This window comes from Meleagris gallopavo, chromosome 2, assembly GCF_905368555.1.
Source record: "Meleagris gallopavo chromosome 2, MGAL_WU_HG_1.1, whole genome shotgun sequence".
Lineage (NCBI taxonomy): Eukaryota > Metazoa > Chordata > Aves > Galliformes > Phasianidae > Meleagris > Meleagris gallopavo.
The window spans coordinates 63,020,703-63,034,454 of NC_139405.1; the positions used below are offsets into that span (position 1 = coordinate 63,020,703).

General features: G+C 42.1%; 1 protein-coding gene across 4 annotated transcripts in view; it reads right to left on the reverse strand.

Annotated features, from left to right (window-relative positions):
* DSE (dermatan sulfate epimerase) overlaps positions 1–11,902 on the reverse strand; it is a 32,765-nt gene extending 20,863 nt beyond the window's left edge. Inside the window, exons 1-4 of one of the 4 annotated variants that reach the window (XM_085217438.1) lie at positions 11,536–11,902; positions 9,630–9,907; positions 4,083–4,211; positions 329–797 (exon numbers count right to left, since the gene is read on the reverse strand). In XM_085217438.1, coding sequence (XP_085073564.1) covers positions 329–744 — 416 coding nt within the window. In that variant the 5' untranslated portion in view covers positions 745–797; positions 4,083–4,211; positions 9,630–9,907; positions 11,536–11,902. Of the gene's footprint in view, positions 1–328; positions 798–4,082; positions 4,212–9,629; positions 9,908–11,535 lie in introns of those variants that run through there. The other 3 variants (XM_085217436.1, XM_085217437.1, XM_010707512.4) reach the window with 3 other exon arrangements.
* Positions 11,903–13,752: the final 1,850 nt, after the last annotated feature.

Sequence of the window (13,752 nt, forward strand, 5' to 3'; positions counted from 1 at the left end):
ACAAATCAGAAGGGAAACCCTGGCTTCTGATGTTCGGTGGTTTTGGATAATTTTTTTTGCTTTTTATTTTAGAGTGAGACTTTAGACACAAAGGGTCCTACCTCTTCTTTTCGCATTTATTTACAATAGGGTAGATACAGCGAAGGTAAAAAGCTATGTAGCGCTGTAGGTTCAGATCAGGGTAAATGCAAGTTAGTTACTGTCAAAATGAATGTTAAAACAACTGAAACAATTTAAGTAATTTACTAATCTAACAACTTACTCTTCCAGCTGCAGGCAGTTTATACAATAACAACAACTTAAAAAAAAAAAAAAGATAAAAATCTACCAACTAGGCTGAGCTGCCATCCTCTCCATGTAATCCTTGGCCATGCCAATGGCTTCAGTGTTGTCAGGATAGAGAATACAGAACATTGCCAAGGCCCCCAGGTTGTTGCCATAAATCTCATTCCACCGAGCGCTGAACTCCTTTGGATCCCATGGCGGGAGGTACTCCAGGGGGTTTGACAGCATTGTCTGCACTGCCTCCATCAGCCGAGCTGTGATGTGTCGGTGCGTGGTTGCCGCCTGGAGACGCAGACCCTCCACGTCACCCTTGGAAAAGTAGAGCATGGGATAGCTGTCGTAGTTGGCATTGACAAAAGGAACCATGGCATCCACGTCCTCCCTGATGCCGCAAGCAAAGGCGAAGCACATCACATGTATGAAAAACACACTTGGGGCTCCCCGGGTGTGAGTCCTCATTGTGGCATCAGATCTCCAAGTCCCAGTGGGAGCCAAATCATCTTTGAAATATCCTATGGCAGACAGATGTAAAAGAGTTAGAAAAACAATCCGTAAGGCAATATAATTAAGGATGCTTTTGAGGAAATATGACTCCAAAGAGACTTAAAAAAGACATGTGGCTTTCAAATCATTTCTCTACAAATCATTCAGACTGAGCAATCCATCCTAAAGAAAAACCTACCTGCTTTGAAACCTATATACTCCTATTAGGAGCTGATACGAGGTGAATGAACACACTGACAGTTTTAGTATTTGGGACTCACTGAAATTTCAATTAATTGCAATAGTGCCTAACTCAAAGCACTGCTGTTTTACTGGCAAACAGATGAGGGAGGGAGAGGGAAGGAAGGAGGAGTGGGGACTGCCGTTGAGATGGTGCTAGCAACAGCCAAGCCTGTGTGCTGCATTGGCTGATGTTAACAGCTGGAGAACGAAGGATGTGGAATGCTAGAGTTTGCATAGGGGTCATTTTCTACTGTGCTCTGACACGTCCTCATTTTCAAAAAAAAAAGAACAAATAAAGAGAATAAGGAACAGGCAGAGCCTTAGAAATGCAGCTGAAATACCCAGCCTTTAGGGCATTTAGGTATTTTCTATCTTTTTTTTTTTTTTTTTTCCCCTAAGCGGCTCTCCATCTTGCATTTGGAGATTTACTGCCAGCTACCAAGGAGGCTGAAGGTTAAAGTACATATTTTCCTACATACACAACTTCTCAAAATGTGCCCAAATGGCAAATCTATACTGAGGTTAAATGGAAGTATTTAAACATAGTAAGCTACTTCGTAGAAAACACCAACTATCTAGCCTTAAGTCTCCGATAAAACATGGCCAGGATCCCCCTGAGGAAAGCCAACAAATTCCTCAAATTCTTCACAGGGGAAAGGTTACAGAAAGCAGACTGAAGAGAGACAGCTTTATGTAAATAATGAACAGTAGTTTTCAATTATTGAAAAAAGAAATAGACAGGAGGAAAGAAAATCTAAAAACAAATATGAAATCTTTTTTTCCATGGAAAACCTGTTTCATAGGATTCAGTAATAAAACTTGTAAGAGGCTGAAGTACAAAGCAACCTTTTATTTCTCCCCACAGTCCCCTATGTATAAATGCCAACATTTCCTAACAGAAACTTAGGCTGCTAAAACCATGTTTAGAGACCCACATCCTGATTCCACAATGTCATTACCGCATGCACAATGAGGCAATCTCATTGGACTCGGACCCTCAGCAACTACTGGGTACACAGACCCTCAGTCATTTGTGTTCAGTCAATTCAGAAGAAAGTAATTATGGCCAAGAACTACATCTTCTCTTTTGCATTCCTCCTTAGGGTAAAAATAACGTTGTACTCTGTAACTGTCTACATTTATGCATTATAGAGCATAACATAATTGCTTTAACAGAGAGTAATGGAAGATGACATTTTCATATGATGTTAACACATTTTGCAGGTAAGTTTTGCCATTTTTGGGATGTAAACCAATCATTACAGGACACATTACACAGATCAAAGAGTGGTTTAGTTGGTAATACTTGGCTCACCACATACACAAAGAAACATGCACTGTAGTTTATCCAAACACACTCAATCCTGTTGGTATCCTCACCTATAAATAATGAATACATATAGGAATATATTTTGAAAGAAGGGTAAATATATTTTAAATAAAAGTTGAAAAAAATCTTTTGAAATGCAGTGCATTAAAAAAAAAAAAAAGCTCAACAAGAACTGCTGACAACTGTTTTATCATGACCAAAAAAAAAATATATCACACTGCTTAAAAAAATTTTTATGATCCTTTAGAAGTAGTGAGAAAATGAAAAAAAAAAAAAAAAAAAAAAAAATCCCACACAGCAGAAAGGACTCCATGCATTCCTTGCCTTGGTTTGATTCCTGTAAGGACTCTCGCACATCAATGAGAAATTAAACACATACCTGAATTCAGGAATGATTTTAAAACCTCCCTAAATTAGAGTCTTTCTGACCAGGATATATACTGCAAAGTTTCCCATGACATCTCCCTTTGCAAATTTGGACACACATTTCCCAGCACTAAACCAACAACAAACACCTCCTGTGCTGTCTAAAATCCATAGTTTGTATTTTATGAACTCAATAACCCCCCCAACTTTTCCTAGTTTGGAAGAAAGTCAATAGGCAGTGACAAAAACAGGACTACAAAGTCACTCATTCGTGGTCAAATCACACCAGTACAGAGTGACCCTCCTTCTCCACATGCACCTCTGCGGAGGCCCCAGCCACAACCACAGAGAGGGACTGGGACAGTGTGAGCATGGCCAAAGTGATGTCACAGGAAGAAAGAAAGGTGTTCTGTGTTATCTCAGCTGCAGCGTCCTTAAGAGCAGGACTGACAAAAGTGATAACGAAAAGAATCACAGTCAGGGATGGGCACTATTAGCCAGAGAGGAAATACAGACTAGGTAGTTGCAGATAGAGTCCTGACAAATCAGCTCCACGGGGGCTTCAAGAAGCTGAGCTGCCCTGAACCACATGCAGAATTGAGGCCTTCCCAGACAAGGACAGGCTTGACCACATGTTTTACTGGTTTACTGATCTCTCTCAGTAATTCCATAGGGCTCTGAGGTGTCAGCGCTCTTCCTCACTGCAATTGGTTAAAAACTAAACTGTCCTGTAAGGTACCTACAAAATCACCTCAAAAATTATCAGGTGCAAGATGCAACAGGCTCCAGAAGAACCAATTCACCTTTTACAGGAGAACCTGGTCAAAAATAATAATTTTTAGAGACTATTTAAAATTCGCTACAATGGTACAAATATCCTTAGAGAGAAGGGGATGACAATCATTAACCACTGAAGCACAATGTATAAGCTTTGTGTGTTGAACTCCATATTCTGATGTTTCTTTAGCTAACTTAGTTGCCTACTGAAATCTAAAGAAACATACTGCACTGTTGGAAATTTGCACCTGGAGCCCAATTATCTCCATAGCTTAGGTGAAGCCAAACATGGATAGACAATTGGCCACATAAACCCCAACTTAACAGTTGTGGGTAAACCTGCAACAAGTTTGTTCAATACACATGGCTGAGATGAAAAGGAGCCTGGGCTTTCTGATTGCTTAAATCTCACTCACAATACCACTTTTTAAAGTAAAAAGAATTCCTTACTCTCATATTACACTACATCATTACCAACCACATCTTCCAAGAACAACTTTATCGTGCAATTCAACCTTTTCTGAAAGAAGTTTTTTATTCAGTTTGAAAACCATAACCTGATAAAGTATTAAAAGTAAGGAGAGTGAAGGATGCTTACCCACAGAAGAAAATGTTAATATACCATATACTTTGAAGGATTGTCACTCAGTCCTAGACTGAAAAAGCATTTGCCATGATTTCCACTCCACTGCGAGAAGAAACAAAACAGCAGAGAACACCATTTATTCTAGGGGAAAAAAAAAAAAGAATAAATCTTAACTATTTCCATTTTCCCCATCCACAATAAAGACTGGATATTCTATTGGGGAAAAAAAAAAATATTATAAAACTGATGCCACTAACTGAATTAGACATTGTTATACACAGTAGGTTCACCAAATAAACACTGTCTAAAGGAAAACTGAGGCCCTGTTAACTCCAGCTGCTTGTGCATTGAAAGACAGCTCCAGCAGAGAGAGCAAAGGAGCAGGAAAGGGGGTGAAGAGCTGTGAGGAAAGGACAGCACTGGTTGGATCAGCAATACCTGAAGCACCCTGACATTATGGATTATTAAAAAAAATAAATAAAAATTAAGAGACTAGTGATTTCAGTTCTGAAGAGGCACTTTGTGGATGATTTTTGCTGGGACAGCTCTTGTATCTTCTCCTAGAAAAAAGAAATAGTGAGCATCTCTGGTAGCATCTTCAAGACTCACCCATGTCTCACCTCTGACATGATTGATATCTCATCAGTATGTACATCTATGACCAGTAAAGCTGGCACTTAGGATTTCTGGTGATTAAAGTTTCCATCAGAACAGCATGGATTCTTCAGGTTACTGAATGAGAGCCTCCCATCACGGTTAAGGGTGGGTTGAGGCACATACAAACCAGCCCTGCTACCCAGTCTCACTAGGAATGACTGCCTCAGCACACAGCTCTTGCCGATGCTTGCTGAGGCTATGGGCCCTCCTCCTCATCATGGAGGAACAGCTCCTATAAAACCAAGTTTATCATTTGGAAATAGTGATGTTTTAAAACCATGAGCATATTAACTGGAAAGTTATTTTATAGAAGAATATCAGCTTTACCACTGACCAAGTATTTTGCAAATAAAAATAGGAGTGCAATCGAGTCATCTAACTGAAACTAGTTGCATTTAAGGACAAAACAATGCAGCTAGAGTCCACGGAAACAGAGAGGTGAGAGTCAATAGAGACTAATTCCCATATATTGCCATTCAATTCCTACTGACTCATGGACCTATCTGTGGGCAAAATTAGGCAACACGATGGGACCAAGAAAAGTACAAACTTATCTGCAGACTGTAGTAACCACTACAAATCCAGTGTCTAAACTCTCAAGCCTAATGGCTTGAGAACTAATGCTCCCACATCAGCAGGTATACCTAGACCCTTTCAGAGCTGCAGGGCTAGACAAGAGTACAGCAGTCTGACATGCAGCTGAGAGTCTTTCCTCCAAACTCAGTGATTATCTGTCCCTCCAGTGACAAAGCTGGGAAGGTGGAATACCACTGCTCACAACTTGAGTAATACCTATTAGAACCTTAACCACCAGGGGACATTACTTTGCTTCTTCCTCTCTTATTTTTCCACTATGAGAAAAATGCTACACCATAAGTATGTTATCTGAAAAGTATTTAAAAGCAAAATATTGAAATGCAAAACATGACTCAGAAATCAATCTGCAATAAAGAAAGTATCACTCAGGTACCCATGTGTTTGTTTTGCATTTGTTCTAATATGATCTAAAATAACCTAAAATAACTTGTGCCTATCCTTTGATCTATGCACAAAATTCAATGGTTTTATTTAGCGCAGCATGCAGCTGGATGAGTACTATAACGGGTTGCACTCAATTCTGCACTATGCTGCAGACAGAGCAGGAGAAGTTCACTGTAGAACGTTAAGTTATCAGCCATGGAAGCTTTATCTGCTTGGCCCTTTTATTTAAAATTGTATTTGTTGTTTTCACTACCATATACAGAAATTAGCATGGTTTACACACACCTAACGCATAACCTTTTCTCTGCCTCAAGCAAAAACAGGATTTAAATTTTCTGCATGCCCAAACCATAGCCTGGGAATTTGGAATTTTCTTCTATTTTATAACTTATTCCACTACACAAATGCTGTCTCAATTTTTCAGTTGTACAAACATTACTGCTCTTAACTCTCACTGGGATCCTTTAATTTATACTTCACTGTCTAGAATGAATAAGAAAATAATTTTGATATGCGGCACCGTAAAGGCAGTAATTCCCAACCAGTTTGGACATGCCTGCTAAGGCATTCAGTGAATGGAAGCTCAGTCACTTCTACCATCACGGACTATAAAACTATGAACATCCACAGAAAGATCTCTTTGAGAGCTCCAGAACTTTTTATTTTATCCTAAGCTGAAAAATTTTTTAAAAGGTCATTTAAATAATTAGAAATAATTATTTTTCACAGAATCTAGCACTAACAAAAGCAACTAGAAAGAATTAACTGCTTTTGCCCATTTCACTGACGTCCCAAAGGTCATTCTGCAAACCACCTGTCCATCTATTACACAGCTCTAACATGTAGGAGGCTTCTGGGGATTAGACCTATCACCATAGCAGTGCAGAAATTCAGAACAAAGGAACCTATAACAGTTCAGGTTATTTTTTTGGCAGCTGCTAAGAAGCGTATCTTTTTCTGACCCATTCAGTAGGCCTGGAAGTGTGTTAACAATTGGGGTTGGGGTATCAGGAACCACACAGAAGGTTTCCTGTGAAAGCAGCCTACAGGCTAGAAGAGAAATTGTGTCTCACCATGGGAAGTAAGCAAAGGAAGAGATTATTTGAGGTTACCCAGAGCGTGATCTGTGCACGGATCAAGCAACAGAAGCACAGTGCACAGGAAAAGCTGCAAAACACTGTGTGATTGCAATGCCCAGGAGGCACAAATAGTGGACAGAAAAAATTAATCATACATGTAAAAGGGGAAAGGCAATTTTACTGCCATCAAAACAAAAATCCTCCTTGTGCTTAATCAAACCTACTCAGACTGCTGCATGTGGAGCTTCCCTTGCTGCTTCAGCAGGCCAATTATCAGAAACTTCTGACACTGGTGTTTCCATCTCACACTTAATTTCCTATTCCCTTTTCCAATTAATATCTCTTTATTAGCCTTCTTTTTTACTCCTTCTATTATTTGTAAGTGTTTCAAGTCCTCTGGCTGGTTGTTCACCTTTACTATGTATAATTGACAGCTTTAAACTTTCCTGCTTATTGTTTTAATTGCCCTCCAAGATGAATGGAGACAAACGCCTCAGCTGGTGTTCTACAAACTCAGCTCTTTTTCCAAGTATATCTGTACCTATTTATGAATTTCGTCAATGTAAGATATCAAGTATTTCTTTTTGTTAGCATTTCCACAGAATGTCATATCAACAGATGGGAACGCATCACATCCTTTGCTTGCTATGGGATCAAAGTGCATTTTAATTGTCTCCATATCCTGTTAATGACTCAGTTTTGCATACAAAGCTATCCTACAACTTTATTTATGTTATGCTGACATGTAAAGAACACTGGTAAAGACAAAAGTAATCTGTGCTAGTCAATGCACGAATGCAAAAAGATTACAATCTGACTTAACACTTGGTTTTATATTATTTACATCTACTTTTAATAAAAGCTCACATAGAACTCACATAGAACTACTCTTTCACGTGCTATAATACAAACATCTCTATGTTAATGGACTTCAGTTGCACCACCTCACCCGGCAGCCTCCTCTCACCTCAACTCAATACACTGTCCATAATTATTGGTACAACTCTGTCGTTACCTCTGCTACATTCATATTTCATTGCTATACATCTCTGTATCTCCAGTTTCTATACATACAGATGTACAGAGAGCATATAACTTCTCTATCTTTATAGTATGTATGTACCAGATGCACCCAATGTTTTTCAGGGTACAAACTTGGATAGAACATAAAACATATTGCCATGTAGCTCCTTTGAGATTGCTGCTATCTTCACTGTGGCTGAGAACAGCCATGACAAGAAGCGCCAGTTATATTTTCATGGAAAGAAGCCTCCAATACAGATACAGCTCAAAGTTTCACTACTCTTGCAAAGTTTAGCTGCTCACGTTTGGCATAACCAATTTTCTTGAGTAGGCTTCAAAATTACCATTAAATTACAGGTTAATCTTTAAATTTAGAATTGCAAATACTAATTTTTCTGGCATTGAGCTGATCAGGCATGGCTCTCGCAGCTCAACCAAAACATTATGTAGCACTTCAGCAAAAAATGTGATGTACCAGTTACAAGGACCTGATCAAAAAGCTTTAAAGTAACTTGGCATCCACAGAAACATTATTAGAGAATTTTTGAAATACTTTGATAGCTATAGCAAATATTTCACTGAAAACTTATGATGGCATACATGGTTTCTATCAATCATTCAGCATACTTATTATCTCTGATAAAAACAAACAAATGAAAACAAACAAGAACATGAAGAAAACTGTAGTGGAAGAACTCTAATGTTAAAATTAAGTTTATCTGCTACTGAAACACAATACTTATCTGAGAAAACTGACCAGAATCCCTATAGTCCATTGTCTCCTCTAAACAAGGCTATTGACAATCCCTACAGTGCTCTCCCTGAGTCTGAGCAAGGAGGAGAAAAAAAGAAAAGAGGACTGAACAAAGGTAATTTCAGACCACGTAAAAATAATGGCCTCACTGTGACTGAGCTTTAACACCTGACTGCCTCCCAACAGCAGTGAAAAAGTGACGTCAGCATCTGATGGGTGAAGCTATTCCCAGTGCTCTGTCCTTCATGTCACTTCCAAAATGACCAGACCTCACAGGTCAGGTCCATGTTATCAACACCTTGCTTCTGCTGAACTTCTGCTGGCAGAGCATTTGTGAGAAAGGACCCACATCACATCAGCAATATTTCCTATTTCCTGGCAGGATTTAATCCCCTTCCCTGCTCCATTCCCATCCTGAGCAAATAAGTCTGGAAAAAGCACAGTGCACAAGGGTCTGGGGCTTTTGCTAATGAAGCTGTCACACCTCATCATGTCCCCACCATGATTAGCTGTGCTAACAGACACACAACATGGGTCTCACAAGAGAAAATGTTGAATCTCTGGAGTGAACAAATCCTAATATTTGCATAAAGTGAGCAGGATCTGGCCCTCTGGATTGCAGTGAAGAAGAGCAGACCTTGTGCATATCTGGAATGTCATCCCTGGGTCATGCTCCATGCTTTGGCACAAAGCACACCCACCCAAACAGGGAACAGTTCAAGGGATGGGCTTTCAACCAAATATTAAGCCCAAGTATAATAAAGACATGACTACAGCTGTGAACACAAACTGGCACTGCGCTGTAGCAGCTTTAGGAGTACAACACTGTAACCAAACTCCTTTATCTGAACCAGCTGAAAGGAAGTGCAAACAGGCAGGACAAGCTTGCTGCTGAGATTTCCTATTTGCCAATTAAATGCAGCTCACAAGCAAAAGCTATATCTTTTACTATCCTCACACTTGGATTACCAAGTCTAAACCAGGAAGCAAAAGTTACAGAAAATTGTTTCCTTGTTTATACTTTTAATCTCTTCAAAAAATAAAAATAAAAAGGGGAAAACAAACCTTATTTCTTGCAAAATATCCAGGAACAATAGCAGTAGTAACTGAATCACTTTCTGCTCATTGCTGGAGCATGATGGGGGTTCCAGATGTTCAAATTTCCAAACACGGCCGTAGGAATGTGACTCAGTTCTAACTGAACTAGTGTGATTGCATTTAGTGAGAACTGAGTCACAGTCCTGTGCAGACTCTGCTGCTGCATGGCCTCACTTGCAGCCTCACTTCACCCCACTTGCATGGCTCAGGCTGCCAGCCACTGATGGATGGGACGATTTCTTCACCTGAAAATAAGATGGTGATGCCCATTTGCAACCTACCAGCTGCCTGCTGGGGGCAATAATTTCCTACCACCACTGATCCAGGTTTGAAAAATTGTTTTCTTTTCTTTTTTTTTTTTCCTTTTTTTTTTTTTTTTAAAGTGCCAAAAGAGGTAGTATCAAACTGAGTCACTGCTCATAAAAGAGTAGCTGAAAGGCAGCTTCCACTTTATTATAACAGTATGCCACCTATGAAAATAACATCTATCACTTAGCCACGTAATCAAATGCACTTCTTTCTCCATTGTAATGTAGAAATTTACTAAATATCTCATTAGAACAATTAAACTGTGATGACATTTGAGCTCACTTGAGTGACTAGAAACTATCAGCTTTTACCACAGGTAACCAATCTGTGTAGCTCTTCCTTTGTAGCACATACTCTCTGTGACCTAAGTGCTGGGGTTAGAAGTGACTGTACAGGAACACAGAGTGACAGAGCCACTGACCTCAGTGTCTTCTGAGGTCAGCATCCACACACAGGATGCAGATACATTTATAAATGTATCTTGTTCTTATATTAAATAATACATTTTTTTTTTTCCATGGCAATACCAATCAGTGCTAAGTGTCCCAATACTTCCAGCAATAAAAGCAAACTTATTTTGAATAACAAGAAAACATTTTGTTAAAGTACTGGCAGTCCTTCCCCAGTGAAACAGCCAATGAGAAATATACTGTAGCTTTGCTTGCCAGCAAAATTTACAGTCAAGAAAATTCCAATCCAGAACTGGCACTTTGTTGCCTTCCATTAAAAACTTCAGCTAATGTAGGTCACAAAAGAAACCCATAGGAGCAGTGCCACACAATGCAAGAACCCCCAGCTGGAGTAACACTTAGCGCTTCTGTTGAAAAATGCACCCAGGGATCTTGGAGCAGTTATGAACTCAATTAATTAATTAGGGCTCTCAGCACCTCCATGATGCAGCGGGCACATTTATCTGCTTTACGAGTAGGGGAAGCGGAGGCACAGCGAGGTGGGGCATGCTGCCCGGGGCTGCCCAGCGAGAGACTTTCAGAGCAATGAACAGAATCTGAGTTATTGATTCCCACTGCTGCCCTTCGCTGTATTGTTCCTCTCCCCAAATCCCGTGCTGAGTTATGATCACTGTTGGCGTGATAACCATCGCGTGGCAATGCTCAGCCGAGATTTGCTTGCTCTTTGTTTGGGCCGTATTAAAACTTGAGCGTTATTTAAACTGCAATAGATCTTCTCGGGGTGAGCAAACCCTGCAGCTACTCGAGCAATAATTCCTGCATTTCATTCCCAGCTGCATTCACTTCTTACGTTGTCACTATCCAAAAAGGCAGCTTGGGGAGCAGCACAGCTTTACGTTGTTTCGAGAAGGGATGTCACAGAGAGGCGCAGCGCGGCTGCTCCCAGAGCCGTCGAGCCGCACTCGCGGGGCGTGCAGGAGGGCACGGCGCGGCGGTGCGGGGCTCGCACGGAGCGGCCCGAGGGCTCCCAGCTCACTCCGACTTTTCCAACAACAACCACCAAAAATCAAAGCGGCAGGAAGTTGCATCGGGCAGATCTCTCTTTTCCTGTCTTTGGGCTCCCCTAGGCGCACGATGAGGATGCTCCCACTTACCTTTCAGACGGGCACGTCTGCGAGGCTCCACTCAACGCCTAGGGACGGCTCCGGTGCTGCTGCGGGGGTGGGGCACAGATTTAAGCACCTCCAGTGGCCGGGGCCCGACCCGCGCCCCGTCGGCACCCGCAGCGCCGCCGAGAGGAGCCCCCGGGCCCGCCGCGCCCAGCGGAAAGACGGGACGCGGAGACACGACGGTGCGGGGGCGCGCACTTTCTGTCGGCGGCCCCTGCTCGGCGCAGCCCCGCAGCTCCTCGAACCGCGAGTTTCTGCCGAGCAGCCCCGGGGCACGGAGCGGGGGGGCCGTTTTTCTACTCAGGAAGAAAGCGGCTGCCCCCTCCCGCTCCACCCCCTCCTCCCCGCCCTCCTTCCTTACCTCTCCCTGTCCTCCTCCTCCTCCTCCCCCTCCCCGCCCCAGCCCCAGCCCCAGCCCCAGCCCCAGCCCCTCACGCCATGGCGGCGGCGCGGTCCCGCTCCGCCCGCCGCCCCCGCGGCAGCCCCCGGCCCCGCTGCCATTCCCGCACGGAAGCAGCGCGGCCGCCCTTTGTAGCGGGGTGCGCTTGTTGGAGCGCCGGCCGCAAAAAAAGGAAATGCGCACCCGGCCCCTTGCCCTGGCTTTCTGCGGGTTCTGCACGGCTCTGCGCAGAGTGTGGAGATGGAAGCAGACAGGGGGGACTCTCTCGGTGTCCATCTCACCGTGCTGCATAATCATAGGATTATAGAATATCCCGAGTTGGAAGGGAACCATAAGGATCATCAAGTCTATCAATCTATCGCCACTGTATCCACTAACCACATTCCTCAGCATCACATCTAAACGTTTCTTGAACGCTTCTAGGGACAGCGACTCCACCACCTAGCTGGTCAGCCCATTCTAGCACCTGATCAGTCTTCTGAAAACAAATTTTTTTCCCAATAGCCAACCCAAACCTCTCCTGGAGCGCCTTAAGGCCATTACCTCTCATCCTATCACTGGTTATATGGGAAAAGAGGCCAACTTCCCCCTCTCCACAACCTCCATTCAGGTAATTGTAGAAAGTGACAGGATTTCCCCTGAGCCTCCTCTTCTCCAGATCAAACAATCCCAGTTCCCTCAGCTGCTTCCCATAAGACCTGTGCTCCAGAGCCTTCACAAATCTGTTGCTCTTCTCTGGACACGCTACGGGGCCTCCATGTCTTTCTGGTAGTGAGGGGCCCGATGGAACATCTCACCCAAATGTCCCCTCAGAGTTGTTTTTCCCCACAATGAAACAAAATGTCAATTTGTCCATCTGCTCTTTGAAATGTGATATGACTATATTTAAGCTTATATAAGTAAAAATGTGAAACATCAACAGCATCCACACCAATCATCCTAACTTTTATGCAGCTGCTCAAATGAAGATGCTTAGGAAAGTAATGGAAAATGGGACAACATAACATCCTTAGGAACAGCTGTCTTTGTCACTGATAACCAGGAAAAAGTACAAAACGCAGATTTTCAAATGTTTGTTGGCTATACAAGGCTGAGTACATTTCATCATCTTCAGACTATGGCTGGGATCCAAATAAAAACATTTACATGCAATAGCTCAGGATGCTGTACAGACTCCTGGGGTTTTGATTTCCCAAAGCTTTTTCTTAAGCATCACTTCAGTGGTATTAATGAATCACAGCCTGGGCTGTAAGTGTACCTACAATACAAAACTGATTTTCTGAGGATAATTTTAAACAAGCTTCATGGTTTATGGCAATGTGATTTCCCTCTGTTCTACAAAGACTAATAACCTTGTATAAACTAGGAAAAACTAAAAATTCTACATTTATTTTTAATCCTTCCCTTCCAAGGTATCTCTGCCTATTGACAACCTTACTGGAGTCTACCACAGTTACTTCAAACTCAGAGTAGTGCCAGAGCCTGGAAGGAAGCCTTGCTTTGTATTGGTAGTGACATGCTGACAGGAAGGAAATGCTTCATTTTCAGTCATGCAAACACGAGATTAAGCATTAGAAGATGTGTTTCTAAACCTATTTGAATGGTATTGGACTATACTGCACTGATAATGCAGCTGTAAATTACTAATGTTGTAACATGAATAAGCATGAGAAAAGCTGTGTCCACCACCAGCCAGGCATGGAGCAGAGGGAAAGTGCATGAGAATTCCCAGAACTATTGGGATGCCTGAAGTGATAAGCAGGGAGATGTCCACATACTGGTCATATGTTAGCATCACATTA